Here is a 23,974-nt window from a genome sequence, read left to right as displayed (position 1 = left end):
AGGGAGGCAGCACTGTGCTATGGGCCTCTGCTGAGGGTCCTCTGCCTTTTGCTTTAGGGGATAAAGAAAGGGAAAGGTTTGGTGTGAAGGTTTTTCATGTAGCTCTTAGTACTGGAGTGGTTGGTGATGCCCAGAAGCTCAGCAAGGACCAGGTTGAGGAAGTGCATAGCGTAAGAGAAGGCTCCAAGGACACCTTATTGTGGCCTTCCAGGATCTGAGGGGGCTACAAGGAAGCTGGGGAGGGACTTTCTAGGGTGTCAGATAGTGATAGGACCAGGAAGTGGGTAGATTCAGACTGGATGCTGGGAAGTTCTTCACCATGAGGGTGTCAAGACGGTGGAACAGGTTGTCCAAGGAGGTGGTGGAAGCCTCATCCCTGGAGGTGTTTAAGGCCAGGCTCTGAGCAACCTGCTCTAGTGTGAGGTGTCCCTGCCCGTGGCAGGGGGGTTGGAGCTGGATGCTCCTTGAGGTCCCTTCCAGCCTTGTCAGTTCTGTGTTTCTGCAGCCCTGGTGCATGCAGCTCTGCCTCTGAACTGGTTTGGAAGCAGACACAACATTCCCTCTGGCACAGGGTCAGTGGTGCCTGGTGTCGTCTGCTCTGAGGCTAATGAGATGTTCCTCAACAGGCCCAAGGTTTCCATGGGGAGATTGAAGACTTCCTCCTGTGGCTAACGAGGATGGAGAGCCAATTGTCAGCATCAAAACCCACAGGAGGCCTGCCAGAGACTGCCCGGGAACAACTCAATGCCCACATGGTAATTTCTTAGGAGAGCTTCTAAAGCTTTTTAATTCAGCAGGCACCTGCTTGGCAAGTCTCAGTCTCCAGACTTCTCCCTTCTCTGTCTGGTGTGAAGAAGCAGCTTCTCTGGTCTCTTCTTACTGATCAGTTTTGCACTTGCTGCCTGCAGCAAGCATCAGGATGCTTTGAGCACCTTCCTCTGCTCAGAGCAGTGCTCCCCTCTCCCTTTGCTGCCTGCCCTGAACCCAACTTTCTTATCACCTCCAGCTGCAGCAAGCCACAGTCCTGCTTCCAGCTCTTCCCTTGTCTAACCCTTGGGCGATGCCTCCTTTGCAGGAGCTGTATGGCCAGTTCAAAGCCAAGGAGGACACCTACAGCCAGCTGCTGGCCAAGGGGCGACTGATGCTGCTGAACCGGGACGACTCCGGCTCCGGCTCCAAGACGGAGCAGAGCGTGGCCCTGCTGGAGCAGAAGTGGTGCCTGGTCAGCACCAAGATGGAGGAGAGAAAGGTAGTGTTGGTGGAGAGTTTTTCACTCCTGCCCCATGAGCTGCTCTGGCAGTGCCTGCTCCCTGCTGTGCTGCTTTGCTGTGCCCTTGTGGCCCAGAGGGTCAGTGGTCTCCTGAGGTGCATTAGGAAGAGTGTGGCCAGAAGGGTGAGGAAGGTTCTCCTGACCCTCTTCTCTGCATTGCTGAGGCCACACCTGGAGTGTTGTGTCCAGTTCTGGGCTGCCTGCTTCAGGAGAGACAGGGAACTACTGGAGAGAGTCCAGTGAAGGGCCTTGAGGATGATGAAGGGTCTGGAACCTCTGTCTGGTGAGGAGAGGCTGAGAGCCCTGGGGCTGTTGAGCCTGGAGAAGAGCAGCCCCAGAGAGGATCTGATCAGTGTTTACTAATACCTAAGGGTGGAGGGCAAGAAGAAGGGGCCAGGCTCAGCTGGTGCTCAGTGACAGGCTGAGGGGCAGTGCACACAAGCTGGAACCCAGGAAGTTCTGCCTCAACATGAGGAGAAACTTCTTTGGTGTGAGGGTGCCAGAGACCTGGAGCAGGCTGCCCAGGGAGGTTGTGGAGTCTCCTGCTCTGGAGTCATTCCAAACTCCCCTGGATGTGTTCCTGTGTGACCTGCCCTGGGTGATCCTGCTTTTAGCAGGGGGGTTGGACTGGATGATCTCCAGAGGTCCCTTCCAACCCTCACCATTCTGTGGTTTGCTTTCCTGGGGAGGGTGGAGGAGGTGAGGGCTGGAGAGGAGGAGGGGTGGGACGATTACATCAGACAACCTCCCCCTTGGTCCTACAGGTTGAGTTGGTCTGTCAGGTGGTGCAGCCATCAGGCTGGGATTGTTCTGTGCAGGCAGACGTCAGAGTTGGTTAAATCACCCCGAAAGTGAGAGTGAAATTGCCTTGTGGGTTAATTTAGAGGAGAGGTGGGAAGAAGCCTCCTGCAGCTCTCAAAGACAGGCTTTGTTGGGGCTCTGGGAGCCAGCAAGCCAAGTCCTCCTCCGAGCTGACTGCAGCCGAGGCTTTTGGCTGGTGATGAGATAAAAGAAGGGACAGGGTGGCCTCAGCCCAGAATAAATTGGTGGTGCTGCAGCTGTTGCCATCAAAACGTCCTCCCCCTCAGCTGCGGAGCTGCTCTGCCTGTGGGGAGCCCTCGCTCAGGAAGCCGAGGGTGAGGCAGCTGCTGGTGAGCTGCTGAAGGGGCAGTGTGGAAAGCAGGGGGGTGGCCTTCAGCAGGACCCCCTGCCCTTGGTAAACAAGTGGCCTTGGCAGGCCTGGGCGCTGAGGTTCCTCTCAGAGGGACGTTTGGGCAGGGGCACAAAGGCTGCCTCTGTCTGAGGCCAGCTCTCACCCTCCTCCTTGTGGCTTTTCTCCTTCCCTCCTCACCGTGACAGGCAAAGCTGGAGGAAGCCCTGGCCCTGGCCACAGACTTCCAGAATTCCCTGCAGGACTTCATCAATTGGCTGACCCTGGCTGAGCAGAGCCTGAACATCGCCCCCCCAGCCAGCCTCATCCTCAGCGCTGTGCTGGCCCAGATCGATGAGCACAAGGTGAGCACCCAAGGGCCCCCGGGCTGAGGGAGCAAGGCTGACACTTAGTGGGGTTCAGCAAGGCCAAGGGCAGGGTCCTGCACATGGCTTGGCCAGTCACAGAGTCATAAAATCACCTGGTTGGGAAAGACCTCAAGAGCTTTGAGTCCAGCCATAACCTAACATCTCTGTTAGATCGTGGCTGTAAGCTCCTCACCCAAACGTCTTCTAAACACCTTCAGGGCTGAGGGCAGCAGGTGGGGGAGGAGATTCTGCCTCTCTGCTCTGCTGAGACCTCACCTGCAGCTGGAGTGCCCAACAGAAGCAGGATATAGAGCTGTTGGAGTGAAGCCAGAGGAGGCCACAGCAATGCTGACAGGGCCTGAGGCCAGGCTGAGAGAGTTGGGGTTGTTCAGCCTGGAGAAGAGAAGGCTCCAGGGACACCTTCTGGTGGCTTTTCCATGCTTAAAGTCACCTGTCAGAAAGCTGTCAGACTTTTCAGTAGGGCCTGTTGGGACAGGACAAGGAGGGGTTGGTTTGAACTCAAAGAGGGAGGATCAGACTGGAGAGGAGGGAGAAATGTTTGACACTGAGGGCAGAGAGGCCCTGGCCCGGGAGATGCCCATCCCTGGAACCATTCCAGGTCAGGTTGTCAGGGGGTCTGAGCAACCTGCTGTAGTTGCAGGTGTCCCTGCTGGCTGCAGAGAGGTTGAAGAGGATGACCTCTAAGGTCCCTGCACCACTCTGTGACCTGTCCTGTGCCCGTGGAGCGCTCGCAGGCTCCTGCAGCTCTCCTCACATCTTTGCCGTCGGCAGGTGTTTGCCAACGAGGTGAACGCTCACCGGGACCGCATCATCGAGCTGGACCAAAGTGGCAACCAGCTGAAGTTCCTCAGTCAGAAGCAGGACGTGGTGCTGATCAAGAACCTGCTGGTCAGCGTCCAGTCCCGCTGGGAGAAGGTTGTCCAGCGCTCGGTGGAGCGGGGCAGGGCTCTGGATGACGCCAGGAAGCGAGCCAAGCAGGTGAGAAAGGGAGCGTGCAGCAGAGCCTGAGCTGTGGCCTCCTTTGGAGATCCTGAGACCAGAAGGGAACTGTGGACACCACCAGTGTTAAGATTCAGACCTTAACTGCCTTCAGTTTGGGGCTCCCCGGATGCAGAGGGACAGGGATCTGCTGGAGAGGGTCCAGCAGAGGGCTAAGAGGATGATGAGGGGAGTGGAGCTCTGCCTGATGAGGGGAGGCTGAGGGCCCTGGGGCTGCTTAGTCTGGAGAAGAGAAGACTGAGAGGGGATTGAATCAATGTTTATTAGAGGGCTGGGGGTCAGGAGGAGGGGGACTGCAATGTGCCATAGGGACTGGATCTGCTGGGGAAAAGTGGAGAAGGAGGTCTGGGAGGTAATGGGGCTTTGAGTCTGGAGAAGAGAAGACTGAGAGGGGACCTAATCAATGTCCATTACTATCTGAGGGCTGAAGGTCAGGAGAGAGGGACAGGCTTTGCTCACTGCTCCCTGGGACAGGACCAGGAGCCATGGATGGAAGCTGCAGCACAGCAGGTTGCAGCTCAGCACAAGGGGGAACTTCTTTCCTGGAAGGGTCCCAGAGCCCTGGCACAGGCTGCCCTGAGAGGTTGTGGAGTCTCCTTCTGTGGAGCCTTTCCAGGCCTGTGTGGATGTGTTCCTCTGTATGGGATTGTCCTGCTCTGGCAGGGGGGTTGGACTGGATGATCTCTTTGGGTCCCTTCCAACCCCTGGCATTCTGTGAGCCTCTGACTTGCTCTTGTTCCCTTCCAGTTCCATGAAGCTTGGAAGAAGCTGATTGATTGGTTGGAGGATGCAGAGAATCACCTGGACTCAGAGCTGGAGATTTCCAATGATCCTGACAAAATCAAGCTCCAGCTCTCCAAACACAAGGTAGAGCTTTGCCAAAGCAGGGCTGGTGCTGGACGCTGGGTGGAAGAGTGCTTCAAGGAGAGGGGGAGCATGGAAGCATCTCCTCTTCCATCAGGACAGGAGAAAAGCATGGCCATGGCTGCTGCTGCCATGGCAAATGTTCAGCTGGAGAGCTTCATGAGCACCTTGAACCTTCAGAGAGCCATGGTCAGGCTTTCTGCAGCAGTTTTGTTTTGTCTCCTGTTGCCAGGAGTTCCAGAAGACACTGGGAGGGAAGCAGCCTGTCTATGACACCACCATCAGGACAGGCAGGGCCCTGAAGGAAAAAGCCTTGCTTCCAGATGACACTCAGAAGCTGGACAACCTGCTGGGGGAGGTCCGGGACAAGTGGGACACAGTGTGTGGGAAATCCGTGGAGAGGTAAATCCAGCACCTGTGTGCCAAGGGACTGCTGTGGAAGGGGAGGAGTGGTGGTTGGAGGAGGTCCCTGGGCCGTGGCCAGAGGAGATGAGCTGATGGGAGCTGACAGGGATCTTTGTTTCTCAGGCAGCACAAGCTGGAAGAAGCTCTCCTGTTCTCTGGGCAGTTCATGGATGCACTGCAGGCTTTGGTGGACTGGCTCTACAAGGTGGAACCTCAGTTGGCTGAAGACCAACCTGTCCATGGAGACCTGGACCTGGTCATGAACCTGATGGATGCTCACAAGGTGAGAGTGCCTTTGCCAGCTCTGCTCTGAGGCCCCACTGGGGCTTCTCTTCTCCAAAGAACAGAGGAGCCACACTTGGTGTTTTGCTTCTGTTTGCTCCTGGAGCTTTGCCCTTCCAAGATGCTGTCAGTCAGATGTGTTGAGGGTTTGGTTTGAACAGGTGGCTGAGTTTATGGTCCTCCATAAACTTGGGTCTTGGCAGTTCTCTCCAGCCTCTCTTGGACTCTGCTGCTCCTGGCCTTGGATTAGGTCCTGCACTGAAATCCCCAGACAGGGCTTGGGCATCCATTCAAGGCAGCTGCTGTGCTGCAGTTTGAGAAGGGTCTAGAGCTTGTCTGCTCCAGGTCACAACCACTTCTGCCAGGGAGGGAAGTTTGGGCTCCTGCCCATGTGTACCCTCACCGAAACACGCCTGGGAGCTGCCTGCCTGCCCTCCCATCACACCGACTCGCAGTGGCTCCTCGATGTGGGTGCCCAGCCTGCATTCCAGCCCTCAGACGTGCTCCCCTGCTGTTCTCCCCCGTGAAACACTCCACTGGCACTGCCCAGCCTTGCTCAGCTTCTGCTTCTCCCACTCCAGGTCTTCCAGAAGGAGCTGGGGAAGCGCACGGGCACGGTGCAGGTGCTGAAGCGCTCCGGCCGGGAGCTGATCGAGAACAGCCGAGATGACACCACTTGGGTGAAGGTGCAGCTGCAGGAGCTGAGCAACCGCTGGGACACGGTCTGCAAGCTCTCAGTGTCCAAGCAGACCCGCCTGGAGCAGGCCTTGAAGCAGGTGAGCAGAAGGCTGTGGCTGGAGACCACCTCGGAGAGCACTGCTGGGCTCCAAACTTTGTCCTGGAGAGGTCAAAGCAAACCTCAGAGAAGAGATTTTTGTGCCCAGTGGCTGATCTCTTGCCTGAGCAGAACCCCCCCAGGGTGGTGGCTTGGCATCAGTTTAGTCTTCTCCCCAAAGAAGAGCCAGGAAAGGCTGATCTGAAAAGGGAGGATGAGAAGATGTCAGCAGTGTGTGCAGCAGGAGAGCAGTGGTCAGAGTCTGGTGTTTGCTCATGGCCATCGCTAGAGACAGATGCAGGCTGAAGCTCAAACCAAGTCATGGGGTTATAGACCTCATTGCTGTCTACAGCTACCTGCAGGGACACTGTGGAGAGGCTGCTGCTGGGCTCTGCTCACAGGGAACTGGAGCCAGAACAAGGGGGGATGGCCTCAAGCTGAGCCTGGGGAGGTTTAGGTTGGACATTAGGGAAAAACTTTTCACAGAGAGAGTGGTCAGGGACTGCAGTGAGCTGCCCAGGGAGGTGGTGCAGTCACCCAGCCTGGAGGTGGTTTGGATGTGGTGCTTGGGGCTATGGTTTAAGGTGAATCTTGTGGAGCAGGGCTCTAGGTTGGGCTCGGTGCTCCTGAGGGGCTTTGCCAACCTGCCTGTTGCTGTGGTTCTGTGGTGTTATGATGCCAAGGGGAAGGAGATGCCCAGCTGCTGTGGGACACACCTGCCCCAGACAGGGCTTTTTAAGAGGAAATCATGGAATGGTTTGGGTTGGGAAGGACCTTAAAGGTCATCTGGTCCCAGCCCTCCTGCTGCTTTGCTTCTTTTTCACCTGTGTTTTTAAAGTCCTTTTCAGCCCTTCCAGCTCTCAGCCTTAGGTGGAGCAACTGGTTTGAGGAGGAAGAGGAGGAGGAGGAGGACTAAGTGGTGCTGGTGCTTTTGTCCCCACAGGCAGAGGAGTTCAGGACAGCTGTGCACATGCTGCTGGAGTGGCTCTCGGAGGCGGAGCAGTCGCTGCGCTTTCGGGGAGCGCTTCCCGACGACGCCGAGGCCCTGCAGTCCCTCATCGATGCCCACAAGGTAAGGGGGAGCTCTGGAACCCAACCTGAGCAGGAGGGCTGGGGGAGAACATCACAGCACTAAATTCTTTTGGGCCCTTCAGGAGTTCATGAAGAAGGTGGAGGAGAAGAGAGTGGACGTGAACGCGGCAGTGGGCATGGGGGAGGTCATCCTGGCTGCCTGCCACCCTGACTGCATCACCACCATCAAGCACTGGATCACCATCATCCGAGCCAGGTTTGAGGAGGTGAGGTCCCCTCCCAGGCTTTGTTTCCAGGCTGGTGCTGAGTGGGGGGATTGGTGGTGGATGGTTGGTTCCAGGCTCAGGTTTCCCGTCGCAGGCTGAGGGATGTCTTTGTGTTCCCAACAGGTTCTCACGTGGGCAAAGCAGCACCAGCAGAGACTGGAATCTGCACTGTCTGAACTGGTGGCAAATGCAGAGCTCCTGGAAGAGCTCCTGGCTTGGATCCAGTGGGCTGAGACAACCCTGATCCAGAGAGATCAGGAGCCCATGCCTCAAAATATTGATCAGGTCAAAGCCCTCATCTCTGAGCACCAGGTGAGCCCGGTGCTGAACGTGGTAGGCACTTGGGAGAGGGGCAGAGAACTTCATTCCTGGCTCACTCTCCAGGGAGGAATCACTGAATGCTCTTGGAAGTCCCCAATAAAACAATGTGTGACAGCCCAAATGGGAACAAAGTCAGCCCAGGGGCCAAACTCCAGCATCTTGTAGGGCTTAGAGTGATGGAACAAGGAGCTTGGAGCGATGGAACAAGGAGCAATGGTTTTGAGCTGGAAGAGGGGAGATTGAGACTGGAGATTAGGAAGAAGTTCTTGAGAGTGAGGGTGGGGAGACACTGGCACAGGTTGAGGGTGCTGAGACACTGGCACAGGTTGAGGGTGCTGAGACACTGGCACAGGTTGCCCAGGGAGGTGTTCAAAGTTGGATGAGACCTTGAGCAAGGAGTCTCTGCTAATGATCTTTAAGATCCCTACCAACCCCCAAACTCCTCCACGAATCTGTGAGCTGCCTGTGCTGGAGCATTGGATCTGGAATGATCTCCAGGCTCACTTCCAACCCAAACCATTTGATGAACCTACAAATGTGCTGTGGCACAGCTCAAGCACAAACCTCCACCGCCGGCGCTCACAGCTCTCTTGGGTGCTTGACACATCCCTGGAGCAACAGGAGACTGAAAAGGTCTCAAAACTGCAAAGTTGATCTTGTTCCTTTCTGTCTCTTGGCAGTCCTTTATGGAGGAGATGACAAGGAAACAGCCAGACGTGGACAGGGTCACCAAGACCTACAAGAGGAAAGCTTCTGAGCCCCCCCATGGGCCCTTCAGCGACAAGTCCCGCAGCAACAGTGAGGCTCCTCTTGATAGACAGCTCGGGGTGAAACCTGCTTGTGAGGGGAGGAAATGACTCTCATTAACTTTGATTGTCAATTAGTGAGGCATCCTGCACTGCTGAGGCACCAGGAAGGTGGTTGAAGGAGCTCAGGAAGGGAATATCCAGGTGGCATTTCCCCAGACCCCCCTGCTGGGGTGTGCTGGCTGGGGGAGGCTTCTGCTGGCTGTGCTCTGCTCCTCCTCTCTGCTGTGAGGAGGTTTTGGGGGTCGTTTGGAGGGGACCTTCATGCCAGGAAAGTAACTGAGGGGCTGGAGCAGGTCTGGAGAAGGGCAACAAAGCTGGGGAAGGGTGTGGAGGACAGGGCTGGGGAGGAGCAGCTGAGGGAGCTGGGGGTGTTCAGGCTGGAGAAGAGGAGGCTGAGAGGAGAACTTGTGGCTCTCTACAGCTCCCTGAAAGGAGGTTGGAGTGGGGTTGGGCTCTGCTCCCAAGGAACAAGTGATAGGATGAGAAGAACTGGCCTCAAGCTGCACCAGGGGAGATTTAGATTGGACAATAGAAGAAACTTCATGACTGAGAAGGTTCTCAAAGCCTGGCCCAGGCTGCCCAGGGGTGTGGCTGAATCCTCACCCCTGGAGGTGTTTCAGAGAGACAGAGCTGTGGTGCTGAGGGCCACGGCTTAGCAGCAGGCTCAGCAGAGCTAGAGAAGGTTTGGACTGGGTGACCCTAAAAGGTCTTTGCCAACCAAAGTGATTCTATGATTCTGGAAGCCAGAGCCTGGTGTGAATCCCCAAGAGCAGGGGGAGCACTGGGAGGGCTGGTTTGGGTGTGGAGCCATCTGTCACCCCTGGGGACACCACAAACCTTCACCCAGCAGCCAGCCAGGCTGGGAGGGGGGAGGTTGCTGCTTGAGAAAACAAAATGTGCTTCATTGCTGCTCCTTCCTGGCCTTGCTAAGGCCCAGCCCTCCCACCACCACCTCAGACAATTCCTTTTCTCCCTTTCTGTCCAGGAAAATCCTTGAGTCAGGCTGCCCCCCCCAGCATGCCAATTATCTCCCAGTCAGAAACAAAGAACCCCAGGATCAATCAGCTCTCAGCTCGCTGGCAGCAGGTCTGGCTGCTGGCTCTGGAGCGACAGCGGAAGCTCAATGATGCCCTGGACAGGCTGGAGGAGGTAAATGGTCACCAACTGCTCTGGGGTGGGATGGGATGGGGTGAGGTGGGATGGGGGACGCTAGGACACCAAGGGCTGCTCACCAGAGAGGTGTCAGAGGTACTCTGAGTTAGTGTCACCTCTTGAGCTAACTGCAGGTGGTCACTGCTGCCTTTCAGCAACAGAATCACAGAGTGTTGGGGGTTGGAAGGGAGCTCCAGAAATCATCCAGTGCAAACCCCCTGCCAGAGCAGGGCACCCAGGGCAGGGCACCCAGGAACACACCCAGGTGGGTTTGGAAAGTCTGCAGAGGAGACTCCACAGCCTCTGTGCAGCCTGCTCCAGGGCTCTGCACCCTCACAGGGACAAAGTTTTCCCTCCTGTTCCCATGGCACCTCCTCTGCTCCAGCTTGCCCCCAGTGCCCCTTGTGCTGTCCTTGGACACCCCTGAGCAGAGCCTGGCTCCTGCCTTGCACATCTTTATCACAGCACTGAGGGCAGCCCTCAGGCTCCTCTGCTCCAAGCCCCCAGCCCCAGCTCCCTCAGCCTGGCCTCACAGGAGATGTTCCACTGCCTGCAGCAGCTTTGGGGCTCTCTTCCAAGCAGTCCCCTGAGCTCCTTCTTGAACTGAGGGGCCCAAAAGCCCAAATGTGTTGCCCAATGACAGTCCAAGAGGCACTGGGGGCAAGCTGGAGCAGAGGAGGTTCCAGAGGAACACAAACAACAACTTAGTCACTGCGAGGGTGCAGAGCCCTGCAGCAGAGGCTGCCCTGAGAGGCTGCAGAGCCTCTGGAGGGATTCCCACCCCCACCTGGATGCATTCCTGTCTGACCTGCTCTAGGTGACCCTGCTCTGGCAGGGGAAGGCTTGGCCTGGGTGATTTTTGGAGACCCTTTCCAACCCTTACCACTCTTGTCAGCTCCTAAAGTCTGAAGGCTTCTGCCATTAACTGCTCATTAATGAGCTCCTTTCCACCCTCTCAATGGGTGCCCGTCAAGGTGGTGCCAGCCAGCCCTTGCCTTGCTCCTAGTGCTTAGTTTAACACTTTTCTGTCTCTTCTCTTTCCCAAATCTAATGCATTTTTATTGCTTTTGTTCCTTTTTTGTTTGTTGATGCTTAACAAAAGCAGCTATGCCCAGAAGTGAGTGCTTTGATTTGATTTTCTTTCTTGCTTTCTTTCTTTCTTTCTTTTTTGGGTTGGTTTCTTTTCATTTCTTTTTCTCTTCCTTTCCTTTCCCTTTTATTTTTCTGTTGTTGCTTTTGCTGTAGGTCAGTTCAGTTTCTACTCTTTGATGTTTGAGTTCTTTGTGGCTTTTCCACTCCTAAACAAAAATGTTTAGAATCAAAAAGAAACCCAAAAAAAAAAAACCCAACCAAACAAGTGCTAAAAATTTGGGGTGTCCTCCTCGGTGGGAGCTGGTGGGGTTGGGGAGTTCTTTAAGGGGCTTACAGAGGAGGTCTTTTAGGGGGGGTTTAAGGAGAGGACTTTTAGGGGGAGTCCTCTTAGAGGAGTCATTTTAGGGGACTTTTAGGGAAGGCCTTTAAGAGGCTTACAGAGGAGTCCTCTTAGGGCACTTTTAGAGGGTACCTTTAAGAGACTTATAGAGGAGTCCTCTTAGGGCACTTTGAGAGGAGTCCTTAGGAGACTTTTAGGGGAGGCCTTGAAGAGACTCTCAGTGTAGTGCTTTGGGAGTCCATTTAGGGGAATTCTTTCAGGAGAGACCCTTTAGTGGAGCCCTTTTAGGAGAGACCTTTTAGGGGAGCCCTTTTAGAAGAATTTTTTTAAGAGAGACTCTTTAGGGGAGTCCTTTTAGGGGAATTCTTTTAGGGGAGGCCCTTTAGGAGAGCCCTTTTAGGGGAGTCTTTAGGTGAGTCTTTTTAGGGGAGGCCTTTTAGGAGAGCCCTTTTAGGGGAGTATTTAGGTGAGTTTTTTTAGGGGAGGCCTTTTAGGAGAGCCCTTTTAGGGGAGTCTTTAGGGGAGTCTTTTTAGGAGAAGCCTTTGAGGAGAGGCCTTTTAGAGGGAGTCCTTTTTGAGAGGCTTCTATAGGAGTCCTTTTAGGAGAATTCTTTTATGGGAGAACTTTTAGGGGAGTGCTTTTAGGAGGGAGGGGATAGAAAGGGGGTTCAGTTGAAATTGGAGGGTGACTGGCTTATCTGAAGCTGGTGGCAGAGCTGCAGGGCTGGGGGGTTTGAAGAGCTGAGATGTCCTCCAGCCACTGTCCTACTTGGAAGATGAGCAAGAAATCCCTTCTTGGCTGCTCTAGAGGGAAACTAAGAGGGGAGACCTGTGCCCAGAATGGTGCCAACCATGAGTGTTCATCCTGGGCAGAGCTGCTAGGTGAAGAAGCATCCCCTAGAGGCTGGGGCTGTGTGTGTGTGTCTGTGTGCCAGTAGCTGCCCCTGCTGTGTCCGTGTGCGCATCCCAGCGCGGGGGATGCTGCATCCCATGTCCGTGGCTCCGTGATGCGAGGTCCACGTAGTGGCTGTTGGCTAAGCTGTGTGTCCTTCTGTTCCCCAAAGTCATTTGGAGTGACCCTCTTGTTAATGGGAGGTGGGAGGGGGTGGGGGTGTGGGAATCATCTGGATCAATCCCAGCTCATCCTTCCCGGGAGGGTGGGTGGGTGGCATTGGTATGGGGGAGCTTGAGCGGTGCTTTAAAGCTTCCCTTCCTTGCTTCCAGGGAGCTGTAGAGCTGGGGGTGGTGCTCCTCAAGAGTTTCCTCTCTCCCCCTGCCCCTGACTCTGGTGGGTTTCCTTGCAGCTGAAGGAGTTTGCCAACTTTGACTTCGACGTGTGGCGGAAGAAGTACATGCGCTGGATGAACCACAAGAAGTCTCGCGTCATGGACTTCTTCCGCCGCATCGACAAGGACCAGGACGGGAAGATCACCCGGCAGGAGTTCATCGATGGCATCCTGGCCTCCAGTGAGTCCCTGCCTGCCCCAGGCTGCCTCAGGGAGTGGCCACCTCGGTGTGACAAGGTTGTCCTGCTTGAGGGCTGAGATCCTAGAGCCGCAGAATGGTTTGCGGTTGGAAAAGAACTCCCAAGATCAGAGGATTACAGGATCAGAGGGTGTTAGGGGTTGGGAGGGAGCTCCATAGGTGACAGGATCACAGGATTCCTCCAGGCTGAACACCTTCAGCTCCCTCAGGCTAAGTGCAGGGTTCTACACTTTGGCCACAACAAGCCCAAGCAGCACTACAGGCTGGGGCCAGAATGGCTGAGAGCAGCCAGGCAGAGAGGGAGCTGGGGGTGCTGGGAGAGAGGAACTGAACAGGACCCAGCAGTGTGCCCAGGTGGGCAGCAGAGCCAATGGCATCCTGGGCTGGCTCAGGAGCAGTGTGGGCAGCAGGGTAAGGGAGGTTCTTGTGCCCCTGTGCACTGTTCAAGCCACGCCTTGAGTGCTATGTCCAGTTGTGGGCTCCTGAATTGAAGAGGGATGTTGAGGTGCTGGAATGTGCCCAGAGAAGGGCAGCAAGGCTGGGGAGAGGCCTGGAGCACAGATCGTGAGAAGAGGCTGAGGGAGCTGGGGGTGTGCAGCCTGCAGAAGAGGAGGCTCAGGGCAACCAGCAACAGAAGAAGGGGACACAACCTCAAGCTGTGGCAGAGCAAGTTCAGGCTGGATGTTAGGAGGAAGTTTTTGCCAGAGAGTGATTGACATTGGAATGGGCTGCCCAGGGAGGTGGTGGAGTGGCCGTGGCTGGAGGTGTTGAAGCCAGGCCTGGCTGGGGCACTTAGTGCCGTGGTCTGGTTGGTTGGGCAGCTAGGTTGGGCTGGCTGAGCCTGGAGCTCTCTTCCAACCTGTGTGATTCTATGGTTCTATTCCTCCCCAGCCCTGTCCTCCACACCCTTCCCCACCTTCATTACCCTTTCTCCAGCCCCTCTCCAAGCACCTCCAATGTCCTTCTCAGAGTGAGAGGCTCAGACCTGAAGCCACCTTGAAGCTGCAGGCCATGCTGTGACATGCCCAGTCCCTGCCTTTGGTTCCCTCACTTCTCTCTCCTTCCAGAGTTCCCTACCACCAAGCTGGAGATGACAGCAGTGGCTGACATCTTCGACCGCGACGGCGATGGCTACATCGACTACTACGAGTTCGTGGCTGCTCTCCACCCCAACAAGGATGCCTACCGCCCCACCACCGATGCTGACAAGATCGAGGATGAGGTGCAGCACCCAAAGAAGACGAAGGGTTCAGGGCTGGGGGGCTGGAGGGGGTGGCTCAGGCTGCAATTTAGCTGCAAGGAGACGAAACGAAAGCTCGCGGAGACGCCGAGCCGAAAACGTCGCCTGGTGCTGATGGCACCTGGCAGGGCTTTGGGGGAAGAATGGTTTAGGTTGGAAGGGACCTCAAAGGTCAGCCAGTTCCAGCTCCCTGCCATAGGCAGGGACACCTCCCATTAGAACAGATTGCTCAGGGTGGTCTTGAACACCTCCAGGGAGGTTGCGGAGCACAGAAGCACCCAGTGTGACCTGTGCCAGTGTCTCAGCACCCTGAACCTGTGCCAGTGTCTCACTGCCCTCACTGCAAAGAGGGTTTCAATCTCCCCTCTGCCACTTCAAACCCATTCCTCCTCCTCCTGTCATCCCAGACCTTGTCAATAGTCCCTCCCCAGCCATCCCATAGCCCCTTTCAAATACTGGAATGCCACCACAATGTCTCCTCGAAGCCTTCACTTCTCCAGGCTGCTTGGCTTTGGAGTTTATCCCTTAGGATAGGAGAAAACTCCTCCAATCCTGGTGCTTTACCTCTCTCTCTCTCATTGGTGGTGGCAGGTCACCAGGCAAGTGGCCCAGTGCAAGTGTGCCAAGAGGTTTCAAGTGGAGCAGATCGGCGAGAACAAGTACAGGGTAAGGCAGAGTCATCGACTTAGAGAGCAGCTTGGGGTGAAAGGGACCTCAAAGCTCATCCAGTCCCAACCCTCTTTGCCATGGGGCAGGGACACCTGCCCCTAGCCCAGGTTGCTCAAGGCTTCATCCAACCTGGTCTTAAACATTTCCAACCCTGGTTGGAAGGGACCTCAAAGGTCATCCAGTTCCAGCTCCCTGCCATAGGCAGGGACACCTCCCACTAGAACAGATTGCTCAAGGTGGTCTTGAACACCTTCAGGGAGGTTGTGGAGCACAGAAGCACCCAATGTGATCAAAGATCACATTGGGTGCTTCTGTGCTCCACAACCTCCCTGGACAATCTGTGCCAGTGTCTCACCACTCTCAACCCATGCCAGTTTCTCACCACCCTCACAGTCAAAGGCTTCTCCCTAATGCCCAGCCTATATCTGCCCTGCTCTGGTTTCAAATACTTGCCCTGCTGGCACAAATCCTGCTCCCACTTCCCAGCCAGGTTCAGGGCAGGGTTACCAAGTGGGATGCTCAGCCCGGCATGGTGGAGAAGAGGGGAGATGGAGACCTCCGGTTCCCAGTGGAGGTGGCTGAGTGGTGTTTGCCCAGCACCATCCTTGGCCCCAGGGCGTTCCCAGGCCGGGCAGAGCACAGAAGTGTCCCTGTTCTGGGGCAGCCGTTCTGCCAGCCCTCTGAAACGCTGCATTCACTCCCCCGCCAGCTGCCCTCCAAGTTCTCCTGCTGGATGAGTGTTCCTCACGCCTGTGTTTTCCTTAGCTGGCTCCCGAGGCAGGGAGAATCATTTCCTCACAGGATCTCTTTGTGGCTCTCTGGCTGTTTGCCTTTGCAAAACCCTTCCCCGAGGTGAAGCCGGGGGAAGGAGCTGGCAGCAGAGCTGCTCACATCCCTGCCCGCCGCCGCCAGGGCTGATGCTGCGGCTGGGAGAAGCACAAGTTCGCCTCTCGGGCTGCACCCTCGCCCCTACTGCAACCTTCTACCTGACACCCAACCAGTGTAAACCTCCTCCCCCTCCCCCCAGTTTCTCCCTCCCTGCAGTTAACAGGCTCCGTGGTTATTGCACTGTTAATCCCAGCGATGTTTTTCTTGTTTTTCTTTTCCCTTCCTCCTCCTCTCTCCTCTCCCTTCCCCATCCCCTCTCCCTCCTCAACCCCTCCCCTCCTTCCACAACTCCTCTCCCTCCGTAGTTCTTCCTCGGCAATCAGGTACAGTTTGCCTCGTGGTGCTGCCTCTGCCCTCTCTGGTGTTTGTCTCTCCGGTGTAGCTTTTGTGTGTCTCTGCTGCTGCTCTGTCCCCAGGGGCTGCGGGAGGATGGCAGCTGGGAGAGCTGCTCCACAGAGCCTGGTACAGGGATGTGCCCACGTTGGGAGTGACCTTTCCACCCCACAGCCCCCCAGGAGAGAAAAAAACAAGCTAGACTGGGCAGGAAAAAGGGGAAGAGTCAATGGGAAAAGGGGGAAATTCAGTGGGAAAAAAGAAAATTCAAAGGGAAAAGGAAGAAATTGAATGGGAAAAGGGATAAATTCAGTGGGAAAGAGGAAAATTCAATGGTAAAAGGGAAATTTAATGGGAGAAAGGGAAAATTCAATGGGGAAAGAGGAAAATTCAATGGGGGAAAAGGGAAATTCGATGGAAAAAGGTAACATTTAATGGGAAAAAGGGGAAAATTCAATGGTAAAAGGGAAATTTAATGGGAGAAAGGGAAAACTCAATGGGGAAAGAGGAAAATTCAATGGGGGAAAAGGGATATTCAATGGAAAAAGGTAAAATTTAAGGGGAAAAAGGGGAAAATTCAATGGTAAAAGGGAAATTTAATGGGGGAAAGGGAAAATTCAGTGGGAGAAGGGGAAATTCAATTGAAAAAGGGAAAATTCCAAGGGAAAAGGGGAGAAATTCAGTGGGAAAAGAAGAAAATTCAGTGGTAAAAGGGGGGAATTCAGTGAGGAGAAGAAAGAAATTCTTTGTAAAAGGGGAAAATAATGGGAAAAGGAGGAAATTCAATGAGAAAAGAGGGAAATTCAATGGAAAAAGGGAAAATTTAATGGGGAAAAGGGGGAGATTCAATGAGAAAAGAGGGAAATTCAATGGAAAAAGGGAAAATTTAATGGGGAAAAGGAACATTCAATGGGAAAAGGGGAAAATTCAGTGGGGGAAATGTAAATTCAATCTGAAAAGGGGGAAATTTAATGGGAAAAGGGGGAAAATCAGTGGTGAAAAAAGGAAATTTGATGGGAAAAGGGGGAAATTCGATGTAGAAGGAGGAAAATTCAATGGGAGAAGCAGGATTTGATGAAAGTGGGGAGATTTTTCTTCCCATGGCTCCTTTCTTGGCTCTTTTGGGGGTCCCAGTGGCAGAAGCTGGCACCCTGGGATGAGGAGCATGGAGCCACAGATGGGCTCGTTCCCAGCACTGTCCTTTGGGGAGCAGCCAAGCTGGATGGAATGATGGGGGTACAACTACCTGCACGAGGGCTGTGCCAGGCTCTGGGTGGCTTTGGGTCACAGTCACCATGGAATGAGAATGCCAAACCCATCCCTTCCATCCCAGAGGTAACGATGACTAAACCCAGCTACTGAGTCACTCCTACCTGGAGCAGGGCTCACCCCTCCTGCATGTGTCCCTTGGTGGTGTTGTGACCCAACATGGTGCAGCCTGTGCCAGGGCCAGTCTGGGGAGAGGGGGGCAGAGCTCCTTTTTTAGCAGGACTGGAGCTGTCAGGATGTGCCCCCTGCCCCTCCTCCTCCAGTGGGAAACCCCTGGGGGGTTATGTGGTATGGTGGTGCCCTGACAAAACCATGCCCCAGAAGAAACAAACTGGCATGCTGGATGGCTCTGAAAGAGCTCTGGCTTCAGGCTAGGCAGTGGTTGTAGAGATGTTTACAACAGCAGCTGAATGGATCCCCAAATCCCAGCGTGCTGAGTGTTGGAAGGGGACCTCTGGAGATCACCTGATCTAACCCCCCTCCTAAAGCAGGCTCAGCCAGAGCAGGTTGTTCAGGATGGCATCCAGATTTGGAATCTCTTACCCAAGGAGACTCCATAGCCTCCTTTCTGGGCTGCCTCACAGCAAAGAAGAAGCACAGAACCACACAATTGTCAGGGTTGGAAGGGACCCCAAGGGTCATCCAGCCCCAACCCCCCTGCCACGGGCAGGGACACCTCACACTAGAGCAGGTTGCTCAGAGCCGCATCCAGCCTGGCCTTAAAGACCTCCAGGGAGGAGGCTTCTCCCACCTCCCTGGGCAACCTGTGCCAGTGTCTCACCACCCCCACGGTGAAGAACTTCTTCCTAACATCCAATCTGAATCCAGTTTTGCTCCATCACAGCAAGTTCTCTGGGTGCAGAGCTGAGCCAGGCTCCCAGCACCCTTACCCCAGCTCTGCTGCCCGCCCAGTGCTAAGGCCACAACCACCCACTTGGGTTTGGCCACCCAGGAGATTTAGGGAAGCTTTCAAAACCAAAAAGCAGCCTCATGCTTGTGACTGAGAGTGCCCTGCTCTGACCTTGCAGGTGGTGACAATCACTAATGACCATTTGCAATCACTAATCCCCACGGCTCTGGGATCCCTGCCTGGATTCCCACCGCTCCACGCTCACCCACGCATCCGCACCGGGCCACCTCCACGGGGCTGGGGCTTTCTGCCTGGTTGGACTCAAGTCTGAGGCTCAGTGGAGTTCCCTGGACTTCAGACTTGATGAGGAGAGGTTTTCTGGCTGGGTGATGACCACAGCACTGCTTGCCTCACCGAATCAGCTCTTTGCCACGCGGGGCTGCACCAGGAGGGGTCGTTGAGTTGCCAGCTTCTGTTTCCTTTTGCCATGAAAGGGCAAACTCCAACCCTGTGGCTGAGCAAAGCCATCCAAGGACCAAATGCCAAAATCTCCTTTGCTGCTCTAAAAACAACAAAACAAACCCCAAATCTCTTTCCAGCTTTAAAACTCAAGGATTGGGATAGTTGCATCACCTTAAAACCACAGAGCAGGAAAAACAATCTCCTGGGAATTGGTGTAACTTTGCCCTTGCTCCAGGAGAACCTGTCTGGAGAAACCTCAGAAGTGTTCCAGAGCTGACTAAAAGCATCTTGGTGCAGCCTGGCCTGGGAAGGAGCTGAGTGTCCCTTTGTCCTGTGCCCCCTGTCTGACCTGTTCCTTGGCTCTGCAGTTTGGGGATTCCCAGCAGCTGCGGCTGGTCCGGATCCTGCGGAGCACAGTCATGGTTCGTGTCGGCGGAGGCTGGATGGCCCTGGACGAGTTCCTGGTGAAGAATGATCCCTGCAGAGGTAAAGCAGCTCCTGGCCTTTGTGCACCTGAGGTCTTCTCACCCTGCTCTGACTCTGGTGGTCCCAGAGCAGGTCTGGCTCACCCAGGGTCTCGCTGCCATGCCCTCGCCCTCAGCGGGTGACAGGGCCAGGGTGGGAGCCCCCCACCCAAAGCCTCCTGAGCCCTGGAGATGAAGTTGGGTTCCTACAACCTTCAGCTGCCCTCTCCTCTGGCCCCTTGCAGCACGAGGACGAACCAACCTTGAGCTCCGAGAGAAATTCATCTTGCCAGAGGGAGCCTCCCAGGGGATGACTCCGTTCCGGTCGCGAGGCCGAAGGTCCAAACCCTCCTCCCGAGCAGCCTCCCCAACACGCTCCAGCTCCAGTGCCAGCCAGAGCAACCACAGCTGTGCCTCCATGCCCTCCTCTCCTGCCACTCCTGCCAGCGGAGCCAAGGTGGGGTTGGCGCGGGCGGGCTCCCTCTTTCCTCTGCTCTAGAGACCTCCAAACCCTCCCTGGTGAGAAGAGGAACTGCAGGAGGTGTACGGAGGAGGAAGGTTGGGGCTTGGGGGCTCGATGTGGTCTGTTGAAGATGGTGGTGCTGCCTGCTGTTCGGGGAGGGGGGGATGCTGCAGGGCAGGTTTTCAGCCCATGCTGGGTGCCGGTGGCTCTGCAGGAGGGTCCCCAGCACTCAGCAGCAGGCAGACGAAGGTCCCCTGAGGCCACGCACAGGAAGCAACCATCCCTCATCATCTCTCCCTTCCCACCACGATGGTTTCTTTCACCACCTCTTTGAGTCCTGTATTTTGATTTATGGCACCCCCTGTTTGGTTCTTGTGTCGGTTTAGTGCCCCTCCCTCCCCCACCTCCTTCCAGATACTTTTCCATTTCTTGGTTTGGTTTTGTTTCCTTTTTTTTTTCCCCCCTTCACTCACTTCCACCTCTTCCCCTCCCTTCCCTTCCTTGGATTTTCCATTTCACAGACTCCACATCACTTCTCTCGATGCTATGACAAACCCTGGTTGATAAACAGTAAAGCCAACACCCCCCTGAGGGGATTCGATTATTCCGACCTGCAGCTCTCTGGTGCAGAGGTAGAGTATGGCCGAGCAAACCCCACCCCGGAGCGGCCGCAACGCCCCGGGAGCGCCGCGCGGGGGCGCCAGGGGCACTGCTGCTGCCCTGCCCCCGTCCTGATGCTTGCTCCTCCTTGGTAGAGCAGCGCTTGGCAGCACCGCTGGGCGCTCGGGCTGGGAGTGGCTTTCAGGCTCTGCCAACTCGGATTCATCACCCAAAAACGCCAAAAAAACCCAACAAAAAAACCATCAGTTGTAGAGCAAAGCACAACTTGGTGTTTCCCAGCGAGCTGCTGGCAAAGTGGGAATGGCTGAATCCTGGAATGGCTCAGGTTGGAAGGGACCTCGGAGGTCCTCTGCTCCAAGCTCCTCACTGTGCCCAGGGGGCACCTCTCAGCTGGACTCAGCTGCTCAAAGTCTGGTCCGACCTTGCTTTGAACATCCCAAGCACAACTACAGGCTGGGCAATGCCTGACCAGAGAGCAGCCTTGAGGAGAGTGACTTAGGGGTGCTGCTGGGTGAGAAGCTCAACAGGAGCCAGCAGTGTGCACTTGCAGCCCAGAGAGCAACAGAGCTTGGTTTGCTATGTCAAAAAAACCCAGATCTGTGCTTTAAAAAGTAGATCTGTGCTTTAAAAAGGCAGATTTGTGCTTTAAAAAGAGTAGAGATGGGCTTAAATAGTAGAGTTGGGATTAGTAAAGGAGACATGTGCTATACAAAGTAGATTTGTGCTTAAGAAAAATAGAATTGGACTTTAAAAAGGCAGAGTTGGGCTTTAAATGGTGGATTTGTGCTTAAAAAGTGGATTTGGGCTTTAAAAATAGTAGAGTTGGGCTTTAAAAAGGCAGAGTTGGGCTTAAAATGGTAGATTTGGGCTTTAAAAATAGCAGAGTTGGGCTTTAAAAAGGCAGAGTTTGGCTTTTAAAATGTAGATTTGTGCTTAAAAAGTAGATTTGTGCTTTAAAAATAGCAGAGTTGGGTTTACAAAAAGCAGAGTTGTGCTTTTAAAGGAGGAGATTTGTGCTCAAAGAGTAGATTTGTGCTCCAGAACTACCAAGTTGTGCTTTGGGAAAATGAGTTTTGCTTTAAAAAAAGAAAAGCTTTGTGCTTAAAGAAAAGAGGAGGAGGAAGAAAATGAAGCCACTTCTGCCCAAGCTTCAGTGGCTTTTGGAGCTGCTTCCCCAGCGTGGCCACCTTTTGGCTTTCCAAAGCCCAGAGCCGAGTTGAGAGCTGAAAAGCAGCTCCGAGCCCTTGCCCTGCGCCCACCCCGCCCGCACCACGCCCAAGCGCTTCTCTCTGGCACGCCTGCTCTCTCCAGCACTGTCACCACCTCCGTGCTTCCTCCCCGAGGAGGAGGACTTTGGGCTGAGGGTTTTGACCTTCCTGGAAGTCTCAGCCTCCTGGTGGCTCTATGGCTGACCTTTGTGGAAGGAGGTGATGAGGTGTAGCAGGGGTGGTTGTCAGAAGCGCACTGGGGAGGTAAGCTGGGAGCTGCTTTCACGCAGATAAGGAACTGCTTGGAGTCATCAGAAGGTCAGGAGCATCCCACTGAAAAAGAAATTGCACTCAGTCACCTGCTTGCTGCTGTTTGTGAAACAGGATGGAGGATGAGGCTGGAAATCTCAGGATGATGGAGAGGAAACCTTCACAATCAGGAGCCTGATGGATTTTGATTCCCAGGGAATCCGCTGCTCAGCTGCCCCTCTCCCACCCCTACCCCATCCCAACCCTCTCCTGCTGCAGCTCCAGTTTTGTGCCACTTCAGCATTCCCAAAATCACCAAATCAAAGAGGGTGGAGGGAAACTTCTTCACTCTGAGGGTGACAAAGCCCTGGAGCAAGCTGCCCAGAGAGGTTGTAGAGTCTTCTCCGGAGAGCTTCCAAAGCACTCATGCCATTGTGATCCTGGGCAAGCTGCTGTGGGTGCCCCTGCTTTAACACTGGGGTTTGGACTGGATGATTTCCAGAGGTCCTTTCCCACCCTCACCTTTCCATGAGTCTATAAAACCTCCAGCAGTTGCCTGTGGGAGATGCCCTCTGGTACATCTCTCTGGGTTGCATCTGGAAGAGTCTTTCCAGTGAGGGTGGTGAGACACTGGCACAGGTTGCCCAGGGAGGTTGTGGAGCACAGAAGCACCCAACGTGATCTTTGATCACGTTGGGTGCTTCTGTGCTCCACAACCTCCCTGGAGATGTGGATTCTGTGCTCCACAACCTCCCTGGAAGTGTTCAGGACCAGGTTGGATGAGGCCTTGAGCAACCTGTTCTAGTGGGAGGTGTCCCTGCCTATGACAGGGGGGTTGGAACTGGCTGAGCTTTGAGATCCCTTCCAACCTAAACCATTCTATGCCACCCCCCCAGCTCCAGGACACCCCACGAGCAGTTGCTTTCCCAAAGCTCTACCCCCAAATTTGCTGGGATATAGAAACTGGAGCTGCTCTTTCCCAGCTGGATCCAGGTGCCCTCACCCTGCCAGCTGCTTCCCCTTCACCCCTTGGCTTTCTTCCACAGCAGCAGGAGCAGAGCTGCCTCTTAACGCCGCGTTCCCCTCACCGCCGTCTGCGTTTGCACCATCTCAAAGGTCGGGGAGAGCTGCTGTGTGTCCTCCCCCACCCCCCAAAAAAACCCCCCATTTTCAGCCTTTTTTACTGCCCTCCAAACTGCTGATGAAACGCCAGCTCCTGCTCTCCTTGACCCTTCAGATGGATGCTCCTTCAGTGGCCAACTCTTCTTGCTGAGGTGTTGATAATCTTGGAGGTGACCTTGGCCAGCTCCTGCCAAGGTGGCACCTAAGAGATGTTCTTTGTCTGCTTCCTCCCAAGGTCACCCCCTCGGCAGGCAGCAAGCTGAAGCGACCAACCTTCCACTCCAGCCGGACCTCCCTGGCTGGGGACACCAGTAACAGCTCCTCACCAGTCTCCACAGGTGCCAAACCCACTCGGGCAGGTAAGTTGGGTGGCAAAGCCCCAAAAAACCTCCTGGTGCCACTCCTGGGAGAAGAAGGCTTTGAGGAGACCTTACTGTGGGCTTGCAGTATCTGAAGAGGGCTACAAGAAAGCTGGGGAGGGACTTTTTAGGCTGTCAGGGAGTGATGGGACTGGAGGGAATGGAACAAAACCAGAAGTGGGTAGATTCCGCCTGGATGTTAGGAAGAAGTTCTTCACCATGAGGGTGGTGAGACCCTGGCACAGGTTGCCCAGGGAGGTGGGAGAAGCCCTAAGCCAGGAGGTGTTTAAGGCCAGGCTGAATGTGGCTCTAAACAACCTGCTCTAGTGTGAGGTGTCCCTGCCTGTGGCAGGGGGGTTGGGCTGGATGATCCTTGGGGTCCCTTCCAGCCCTCACTGATTCTATGATTCTATTGTTGTTACTTCATGGCTTCAGCTTACCCTGGGTTGGCAGCCAGCTACATGTCCCTGCTCTTCCTCCTCCTCTTCTCCTTCTTCTTCTTTCTCCTTCTTCTTCTTTCTCCTTCTTCTTTCTCTGCTGTTTCTTTGCTGCTTCTTTCTCCGCTTCTTCTTTCTCTGCGTCTCCTTCCTCCTCTCCTCCTTCCTCCTCCTCCTCTCCTGCATCTTTCTTCCTTCTTCTCTTCCTCTTTTTATCCCTTCCTCCTCCTGCACCACCTCACAGCTGTCTCTGCTCCCCCCGCAGACCCCAAGAAGTCAGCCAGCCGTCCCACCAGCCGCGCCGGCAGCCGAACCGGCAGCCGAGCCAGCAGCCGGCGGGGGAGCGACGCCTCCGATTTCGACCTGCTGGAGACGCAGTCGGCTTGCTCCGACACCTCGGAGAGCAGCGCGGCCGGCGGGCAGGGAGGCTCCCGCCGCGGGGGAGCGGCGGCCAAACCTTCCAAAATCCCAACCATGTCCAAGAAAACCACCACTGCCACCACCCCAAAACCTCCGGGCCCTAAAAGATAATACTGTACCCACACCCTGGAAGCAAGAAAAGCATCTTCCCACCCACCCCCCCACCTCCTTTCTCCATTCCTCTCCCCCCCAGCCTCGACCTGTGTCCAGTTTTTACCCCTGCTCCTTCCATTGGATGTATATTTATTCTAAACAGGAGAAACTATATTGTTAAAAGTGTAAAAGAAAA

The 23,974-nt window shown here is 54.9% G+C and overlaps 1 protein-coding gene across 26 annotated transcripts in view; it reads left to right on the top strand.

Annotated features, from left to right (window-relative positions):
- MACF1 (microtubule actin crosslinking factor 1) overlaps positions 1-23,974 on the top strand; it is a 189,311-nt gene extending 165,337 nt beyond the window's left edge. For 10 of the 26 annotated variants that reach the window (XM_064172697.1, XM_064172703.1, XM_064172701.1 and 7 more), the window contains 23 exons: positions 627-755; positions 1,076-1,249; positions 2,630-2,785; positions 3,581-3,787; positions 4,556-4,675; positions 4,905-5,074; positions 5,201-5,360; positions 5,941-6,135; positions 7,078-7,206; positions 7,289-7,432; positions 7,556-7,744; positions 8,434-8,551; positions 9,548-9,711; positions 10,817-10,831; positions 12,451-12,613; positions 13,699-13,853; positions 14,463-14,537; positions 15,734-15,751; positions 18,711-18,828; positions 19,052-19,263; positions 19,791-19,901; positions 22,705-22,828; positions 23,531-23,974. In XM_064172697.1, the coding sequence (XP_064028767.1) occupies positions 627-755; positions 1,076-1,249; positions 2,630-2,785; positions 3,581-3,787; positions 4,556-4,675; positions 4,905-5,074; positions 5,201-5,360; positions 5,941-6,135; positions 7,078-7,206; positions 7,289-7,432; positions 7,556-7,744; positions 8,434-8,551; positions 9,548-9,711; positions 10,817-10,831; positions 12,451-12,613; positions 13,699-13,853; positions 14,463-14,537; positions 15,734-15,751; positions 18,711-18,828; positions 19,052-19,263; positions 19,791-19,901; positions 22,705-22,828; positions 23,531-23,796 (3,312 nt within the window). In that variant the 3' untranslated portion in view covers positions 23,797-23,974. The remainder of the gene's footprint in view (positions 1-626; positions 756-1,075; positions 1,250-2,629; positions 2,786-3,580; positions 3,788-4,555; positions 4,676-4,904; positions 5,075-5,200; positions 5,361-5,940; positions 6,136-7,077; positions 7,207-7,288; positions 7,433-7,555; positions 7,745-8,433; positions 8,552-9,547; positions 9,712-10,816; positions 10,832-12,450; positions 12,614-13,698; positions 13,854-14,462; positions 14,538-15,733; positions 15,752-18,710; positions 18,829-19,051; positions 19,264-19,790; positions 19,902-22,704; positions 22,829-23,530) is intronic. The other 16 variants (XM_064172710.1, XM_064172705.1, XM_064172696.1 and 13 more) reach the window with 6 other exon arrangements.

Source organism: Pogoniulus pusillus, chromosome 37 (assembly GCF_015220805.1).
Source record: "Pogoniulus pusillus isolate bPogPus1 chromosome 37, bPogPus1.pri, whole genome shotgun sequence".
Taxonomy (NCBI): domain Eukaryota; kingdom Metazoa; phylum Chordata; class Aves; order Piciformes; family Lybiidae; genus Pogoniulus; species Pogoniulus pusillus.
Note: the sequence above shows the minus strand (reverse complement) of the source record. Positions and strands in the feature narration are given on the sequence as shown.